Source organism: Pistacia vera, unplaced genomic scaffold (genome assembly GCF_008641045.1).
Source record: "Pistacia vera cultivar Batoury unplaced genomic scaffold, PisVer_v2 Contig250, whole genome shotgun sequence".
In the NCBI taxonomy this organism is placed as follows: Eukaryota; Viridiplantae; Streptophyta; class Magnoliopsida; order Sapindales; family Anacardiaceae; genus Pistacia; species Pistacia vera.
The window spans coordinates 668,503-677,033 of record NW_022196058.1 but is presented as its reverse complement, the minus strand read 5'-3'; the positions used below and the strand labels follow the sequence as shown (position 1 = coordinate 677,033).

Here is an 8,531-nt window from a genome sequence, read left to right as displayed (position 1 = left end):
TTTTGTTTCATGGTTGGTTGTTTTGTAATGATAAAGAATGAACACTAAAATGAACATAGCAACCTATTCCACTTAGGTTTAATACACTTGGTAAGTGATTAAAGCTTTGAGATGGAATTACCAAAGAAAATGGCAAATGATAAGTGAAGTATGAGTGGAAATGTTAAGATGTGCCGCAATTCCTTATGAATTGACAGAGCATGCGCAATATCTTTGGAAAGGTGGAGAGTTGCTCACTCGTGTGTATATCTTCTTATGGTACAATTTGGCTTTAGTGAACAATATCACAGTGGCGTTAGACATTTCTTCTTCTAGTCTCGATTCCACATTTTAAAGGTTATTGCACTCCATTTCTTCTAGTCTCAATTACTCAATTCTAATAGTTTGTGCATATTACTTGTTCATTTATTAATTGAGGTAGGATATGCATTGTGTAATTAATGTTTACTTTCCAGTAGTTGCCATGATTTTGACACATTAATAATGAGATTACTCATGATGAAAAAGTAGCATTTTCAGCTTTGTGTATTATTGAGAGAAAGACTTTATTCACCCTGAGGTTTTCGTCAACTATGTTCCATGTGTGGCGTTTAAAAATACTAGGATTTACCCTCTTAATCTAATAAATGCTTACATCTATAATTTCAATACTCTAAGGGTGCGTTTGTTTCGAGTACATGTAAGATAACACCGGTAATCTATCTTTTTTCCGTAAATTACTACGTTTGGATGTCAAATAATGAAAGATTACGATGAACTTATATTGTAAATAGTGGTTACTGTTGGGTAATTGGATTACCGTCAGGAGAGGTGTTATTTTTCCATTACCGGGGTAATCAACTATTCATACTAATTTTACCCTTAATTAATAATCATTTTGTGCACAAATACCCTCATATGTCTACTAAATAACAATTAGCCCAAATGTACAAAATAACTTCTTTAACCTCATATATTATTATTTTTTTAACAAAAATACCCTCACCATTTATATAGATAATACCAAAATACCCCTAGCCACCCAAGACAACTACCAGCTGTTGGCAGTCGTCGAAACGATGCACGATTGGCAAGATCTGGCCGATCGTGCACCAATCTAGTAATTTTCGGCTAGATCAAAGGTCGGAAATGGCCAGATGGTTGTAGATCTGGCCGAAAACGACCAGAAACATGGTTGTAAATGGCCACATATCTGGATGTTAATGGCCAGAATGGATCTAGCTTTCTGACTAGATCCATAGTCATCTGACTGTTTTCGGGCCTTCGATTTGGCTGGAAATGGCTAGATCGACGCACGGCCGGTCACATCCGATCAGTTGTGCATTGTTCCGGCGACTGTCAATGGTGGGCGGCGGTGGTGGCTGGCGGTCGACAGTCGTCTTGTGTGACTGGGTGTATTTTGTTAAATTTTAAACTTTTGTTGTTGGGGTGTTTTAGCTAAATTCTCAAATATAGGGGGTTAAAATTAATTTTCTAAATAATAATAATAATAATATTAACAAGGAAGGATAATTCAGTAAAAATCCCTCGATAATATTTTATTCCTCCTAACTAGATATATTAATTATTTATACCCACCAATCTAGCTAAACATATTAGTATAACATTCTCTCATTAATCTTCAAGATAATCTATCTTAGTGGTAATCCTATCTTTTCAATGATAAAGAATTTCGTGAAACAGACGCACCCTAAGGGTCTGCTTGGAAGTTTTAGGGTAGCGGTTTTGAAGATAAACCACCGTAGCGGTTTTGAGGGGTTTTGAGTAGTGGTTTTTAAAACACTCAACCTGTGCTTGGGAGTTTATTTTCCAACGGTTCTGACAGTTTTTTAAATGATAAATTTACATAAATGCTCATAAAGTTAAAACACTCTCTCTTTTGCTTAATTAACTTTAAAGTTATAAATTTGACTTGCATGTTTTTAGCTACTCAGTCTTGTGAAAAAGGTGTCATTACAAAGTTGTACTTATGTTTCTTATTTAACACCTGGTTTTGGGTTTACTTCCATTATCATTAATCTGTGTCATGTTATCCAATTTAGTAAAAGTAGAAAACGCTATAATTATCAAATTGGAATGCTGGACATAGTGGTGGTTTGCTTGAGAGGCATTGAAAATGGTGCGACTCTTTTCAATTGTATGCTCAAGTTTCTGAATTAATATATATATATATATATAATTGATTTCTCTCTTTTTGCGTCATTGAAAACGAGTTAATCTCTCCCTTAAAATCTGCATCAGATCTCGTAAACCATATTTAACCAGACTCCCAATCACAGTCAAATTAGCATGCGCAAATACTTGTGAATGATAATGTATTTAATGGGAATGAGAGAATGTGAAACTTGTATTATAAAATATTATTTGAATTATTTATCTTTCACTTCCACCACTTCAATAGTTAATCTAAACAAAGACAAGACAGTTTTAATGTTACTCAGCACATGTAAAGATCCTCTCAACAAGTTAATCTTTTAATTTCCCAGTTTATTAACAAGAAGAAGAGTGCACCATTAATGCTAACTGTACCATCTTCTCCCCACTTTTATAGTTATTAGAGGGCTACTGGTCTTGCAATTGCAGAAGTGGCGGCCAAAATTCTTGGCTCGTTATCTCTTGTATTCATAGAGAACAGAAAGACAGGAAAGGTTGATGCCAAATCTAATTAAACTCTCTCCACATATCATATCAATACCTAGTTATATAATATCCAAACAATATTATTTGATAAAATTGAGAGAACAAGAGATACAATTGAAAAGAATCATAGCATGTGTGAGAGATAATTTTAAGTTTCTTCAAGCCACACAGTAAAAAAAACTAGCAGCAAAGGGAGCGGAAAGGGGTTTTTTTGGGATAAAAGTTTTAAACCAGTTAAAACACTCCGATTTAAGGTGTTTTATAAACCCCTCAAAAATACACTACACTGGTTTTGAGGGGTTTTTAAACCAGTCAAAACCAACCTATTAAAAATCTGGCAAGTGGAGGTTTTTAAACACCTTAAAACCAGTCTAATTAAAAACTCCCCAAAACCAATGAAAAAAAAAAAACTCTCAAACAAACCCTAAGATAAATTATACTTTTTTCTAGTTCTCACTTAACGCTCTTGTGCTCTCTAGTAGACTTACTCATGATAGATCTTTATTGAGATAAAGGGAACAAGTCATCCATTCGCAAATCATTGATCGTCAAGAAAAAAAAAAAAAAAAAAAATCAATCATAATGACACTGTGGCCATAATCGTAGATTATTTTTACAATTGTTCATGGTTATTATATTTAATTGAAAATCCTCAAGTTCATGCGGACGTATAATTTTCTTAAATTCAGGAAAACAAGATTTCGGCCAAATTTTTGGGTCTAGAAAGTTACACAATTTTGTTTTCTAACCATCAATAATGCTATTTATACAAAGTTGAAACCTCAAACTTAAACCTCGAGTGATGTGACATTGTTGATGTGTGAATAACACATTCATTGTAGGCTGAAATGATAAGAAATTTAATAATTAGGGAGTTAAAATATTTTTTTTCATTATTTTGTTTGTTGTAATAATCATTAGTTAATGAAGAGATATTTTCTCACAAGAAATATGCTAAGGAAAATAAAAGACTTCACAATCAATATTGCAGGAGTTAGGCGTTTATTCATATCTATTGTTTATAAATTCTTTCATATTTGCCATTCATCTTTAGATATTATCCCCACCTCAAAAGTTATTCTTTAACAAGGATAACAATCCATCCTTATATAATTTTTCTATCACTAGTAAAAANACAAATAACAGCAACGTCAAAGACATCAAAAATAGCGCCCAAAATTTACTAATTTAGCAACCCTAACCCAGAAATTCATATATAAATAAAAATCAAAACTTTATTTTAAACAACAAAAATATCTCTCTCACACTCTCTCACTCTTTTGTCCATGCCCCAAAAATCCCCATCTCGTCAAGTAAGTCAATTTACATGTTTTTGATTTTTGTTTTGTTTATTTATTTATATAACCAAGGAAAGTTTTGTTTTTGACAACACTGAGAATAATAAAAAATGGATTTTGAAACTCAGTCAGAGAAGAAGAAGTACAAAGCCGGGGTTTTTGGTGACGTTTATAGTATAATGATGCTGCCTAAAGAGCTTGAGCTTGAGAAAGATGTTGTGCCCTCTCCTTTTGAGCTTCGGTTTCAGCTTCCCGATTTCAGGACTGCCATTCAGGTGATTTTTTTTTTTTTGGTGGGGTTGGTTGGTTATTGGTGTTTGGTTGCTGAGAAAGTGGGGGAAAGGAAAAGGGTACTTATTTTTTTGGTGTTTAATGGTGAAAAGAGACAGCAAAGTTTTTTCTCAAAATTAATCTGTTGAGATCTGAGTTTATTACTGTTTTTCATTTTTTCTTTTTTTCTTTTGAAGTTTTAATGTTTTTTCAATTTTGCCGTTTTGTTGGCGAGAAAACTGAGTAAATGGCAGAAAGAAAAGGAACCTTTTCTGGATGAGAACTAAAAATTGAAAACTGATTATTATTGTTATTATTTGTAACATGGTTTAATTTAAACCTGAACTTTGAGGAATGGCTTATATAGTTTTTTTAAAGTGGATGTATTTCCATACTTTTTTCTTTTGTGGAAAGAGATAGAATATGTTTTTTGTTTTCTTACTTTTTACTGTAATTGCTGTTAATGAACTCTTTCTTGATTGACTTTGTTGATGATCTATTTGTTTTTATTTGTTTATCATTTTATTAGTACATCACACTTTTGTGCCTTAATTTCTAGGATAATAAGGTAAAGTAGGCCTTGAGTTGTTATTGAAAGAAATGATTGAAAAAAGGCAGTGCCTTAAATTTTCATATTTCTTTATATGTATTCTAGAGTCAATTTTTTTAGTATTCTAGAAATCCATGATAAATCTTTTTCCTTTACTGTAAATGATTGTCTGTTATGTTTTTGGTCTTGAAAACAAAGTAAGCCAGATGGGTTGATAGGCTCATTTTAATCTTGGCAATGTAACGAATAAATTTGCAATAAGTCACTATCTTTGGTGTTTGAATGGGTGAAATGTGCCTTCTGTTGTTGGTAATGTATTCAGGATGTTGTGAAGACGAGAGAAGTTGGAGAGTTTCTCAGTGGTGCTCTAGCAGGGGCAATGACTAAAGCTGTTCTTGCTCCTCTTGAGACCATCAGGTTGGCTTAGCTTATTTTTTGCTATTTCTTTTTCAGTTCATTAATAATTGAATTCTTAGTCGCATTTTATGACTGTGTTTTCATGTACATATGTCTCAATGATCATTACCTTATTATTAACTTTATATGATGGCTACTTTATGAAAAATTTAAAAATAATGCTGATGCAGAATTTGATTTGCAGGACAAGGATGGTGGTTGGTGTTGGATCCAAAAATATTTCTGGTAGTTTCATTGAGATCATTGAACAGCAGGGTTGGCAAGGATTGTGGGCTGGCAATGCAATCAATATGCTCCGTATAGTTCCTACCCAGGCAATCGAGCTTGGAACATTTGAGTGTGTAAAGCGAGTAATGACATCAGCACAAGAGAAATGGAGGAAAGAGGAATGCCCAAAGGTGCAAATTGGTCATGTCACTCTGAATTTTTCGCTCAACTGGATTTCTCCGATTGCTGTGGCTGGTGCTGCTGCAGGAGTTGTTAGTACGCTTGTGTGTCATCCTCTTGAAGTTTTGAAGGTATTTGCAATCATGGAAAATTGTCTTGCTATATGAAAAAGAGAAGATTTAAAATGAAGTGTAATTGTATTTTTGTTTTTGCCTCTAATAAACTATAAAGGAACCAATTGCTGCGATTCTGTGAACGTTCCGTCATATATATGATACTTCATACCCTGTGAGGATGTTGCTTTGGTAAATTGTTGAGTGATGACCTATATTGATGGGCTGTCTTAAACATTTGAAACACAATTTAACCTAATGAAACTGTCGTGTAAATTCTTTCTCTTTTTGAATTTACTGTTGGGTGACTCTTCTTGTAAAATTTTTTGCTATGCAACTGATTATTTTCCTTGAAATATACTGCAGGATCGGTTGACTGTGAGTCGTGACATATATCCTACTTTAAGTGTTGCAATCAGCAAGATTTACAAGGATGGTGGGGTTGGTGCTTTTTATGCTGGTCTTTCACCTACGCTGATTGGGATGCTCCCATACAGTACATGTTACTATTTCATGTATGAGACAATGAAGAACTCGTACTGCCAATCAAAGAAGAAAAAAACATTAAATCGGCGAGAGATGCTCCTTCTTGGAGCTCTTTCAGGTGAGATACTTGGCTTAGTTCTTCTGGGCCTATGGGAAAAATTTCTTTTGGTTTCTCTGAATAACATTACATAGAATTTCATTAATCTAATATGGCCTGACTATATGGTTTCCCTCTTCCTTTCTTTCTGATTCATGTTTTCAAAATTATAGATCCTGACTTTAGTGGGATTGGGGAGTCAATTGGGAATCAGAATAATTTTTATGCTTCAGGAGATTTTTTATGGAAATTTGATGAGATCAATTTATTCTCGTGTACCTGTCTTGTCCATTTGATCTTGGTTTTTCCTGATGGGGAGCCAAAAGACTTGTTAGAATTTTGCGAGATTGTTCTGGTGCAAGTTGTAATTTTCATTGGTTTGGCATATTTCATTGTTTAAAATAACAGGGAGATCTAACATTCAATAAGCAAACTGTTGAGGTCCAATGGACTAGCTGAATTCATTTGTTTGGCCTCTACGGTAAATGATGATTGTTGTCATTATTATGTTATCATCCTAAGCTAATTGGAGTTTTTACTCATGTATTAAATTGGTCAGGTTTGACAGCTAGCACCATCAGCTTTCCTTTGGAGGTTGCCAGAAAGCGGCTGATGGTAGGAGCTTTGCAGGGTAAATGTCCACCTCACATGGCAGCGGCACTTTCTGAAGTTATTCGGGAGGAGGGTTTGATGGGCCTTTACAGGGGATGGGGTGCAAGCTGTTTAAAAGTCATGCCATCGTCTGGCATAACCTGGATGTTTTATGAAGCTTGGAAAGACATACTGCTTTCTGAGAAAGTTTTCCTATGACAAATCTAGCAAAATCTGGCCACAGGTACATACTACATAGTCGAGTCCAAGATTGGGGTATTTTCTCAAAATTTAGAGGGGGAAGGTGCTTGTGTGCGGGTAAAGCCGGTGGATAATATACCAATGACAATCTGACATCAATCAGCGTCAAGCATTATTGAGGGCTGCTTTTTTTGTAGAGCCCATTGCAATGCCTAACCAAAATATTTGATCTGATCAGCTTCCAATTTTGGCATTCCATTAAGATTTTGATATTTGTATCGACAGGTTTCTTATATCACNTTGTCGAGATAACGGATGATGAAAGGATCGAATTGTACGGTAACCATATCGTTGACAAGTAGCTACTTTGCTGAATCCGAATCTATCGGGTGGCCATGATGCCTTGCTAGGGGGCCAATCTTGGTATGTGTATTAGTGAGACGATTAATTGGTGTTAATCGCGATACTATACACTGCCGGTATGATGAGGAGCCTATGGGTCACACAAATAGAAGATAATTTAAGACTCAAAAAGAAAGAAGGGCGTTTTTGTCTTTTTAGGCGAAAGGGTATTTTGGTAATTTCACAGTGAAATTAAATTTGCTGAGGTCGTAATCTTTATTTAATTTATTAGAAAAATTAAATAAGTGAAATTATATTTAAATATGTGTTCGCATATATTTAATTAAATCATCATTATTGTTAAATGTTAATATATAGATTAAATATATATTAATTGATTTTAATTGAGATAATGATGAAATAAAAATAAATATCTAATTGGGAGTGTTTGGTAAGATGGGGTGTTTGGGTTGGAGCCCAAGCCTATTCCATATGGGAATAGGGCAACTAAGTTTTCACTATAAAAAAAAATGGTTATTTGTAAAATGTGTGTGATTTTCATTTTTAGTTTATTTTCTTTGAAAAGGCACAAACACAGCAGCCCCTTAAACACTCTCCCACAGCAGAATTTATTTTGGCCTAAAATCAATTTCATTGATTTTTCTTCTTGATCTTAAAGCTAAGGAGGATCTAGCAAATCCCTCCTTAGTTCTTTGTGATTGTCTTCGTGTGAACTACATGGGTTCGATCCTACACTTGAGTCGGTAGCAAAACGTTTATTGACAAATTTGGAGGAGCCTCCAAGCGTGTGTATGTTTTTCTAAACTCATGATTAATTTCTGCAGATTTATATTTTAACATAAACTGTAAAATTGTACCTTTGATCTTGGCTCAATGGGAACGATCCTTGTTATTATGATTTTGTTTTCCGCTGCGTATATGGACCGTTTCCTAACAAAATTAATTGAAGAAAATATGGATATAAAATTATTTTGAATATCTTTTATCATATACTGTCTAATATATTCCATGAAAGTGATGGAGTCATTTTCAATGCCCTAAACCCTCTAATATATTCCATGAAAGAGATGGAGAATGAAGTATAGTTTTGGTTAGGTTAGCAATTAGTTATGAAAGGC

The 8,531-nt window shown here is 34.0% G+C and overlaps 1 protein-coding gene across 1 annotated transcript; it reads left to right on the top strand.

Moving 5' to 3' along the window:
• Positions 1–3,856: 3,856 nt before the first annotated feature.
• Positions 3,857–7,346, top strand: LOC116132363 (probable mitochondrial adenine nucleotide transporter BTL1). Its single transcript, XM_031418006.1, has 6 exons — positions 3,857–3,953; positions 4,067–4,213; positions 5,081–5,175; positions 5,360–5,693; positions 6,042–6,279; positions 6,818–7,346. Exons 1-6 carry the CDS (start codon positions 3,927–3,929, stop codon positions 7,066–7,068), a joined length of 1,092 nt encoding a protein of 363 aa, XP_031273866.1. The 5' UTR covers positions 3,857–3,926; the 3' UTR covers positions 7,069–7,346.
• Positions 7,347–8,531: the final 1,185 nt, after the last annotated feature.

Excerpts from the sequence above, each read along its gene's own strand:
- LOC116132363 (XM_031418006.1), top strand. The coding sequence starts at position 3,927 with ATGCCCCAAAAATCCCCATCTCGTCAA. Across the intron at positions 5,176-5,359 it reads GCTCCTCTTGAGACCATCAG|GACAAGGATGGTGGTTGGTG; the intron begins GTTGGCTTAGCT and ends TTTGATTTGCAG. Across the intron at positions 6,280-6,817 it reads CCTTCTTGGAGCTCTTTCAG|GTTTGACAGCTAGCACCATC; the intron begins GTGAGATACTTG and ends TAAATTGGTCAG.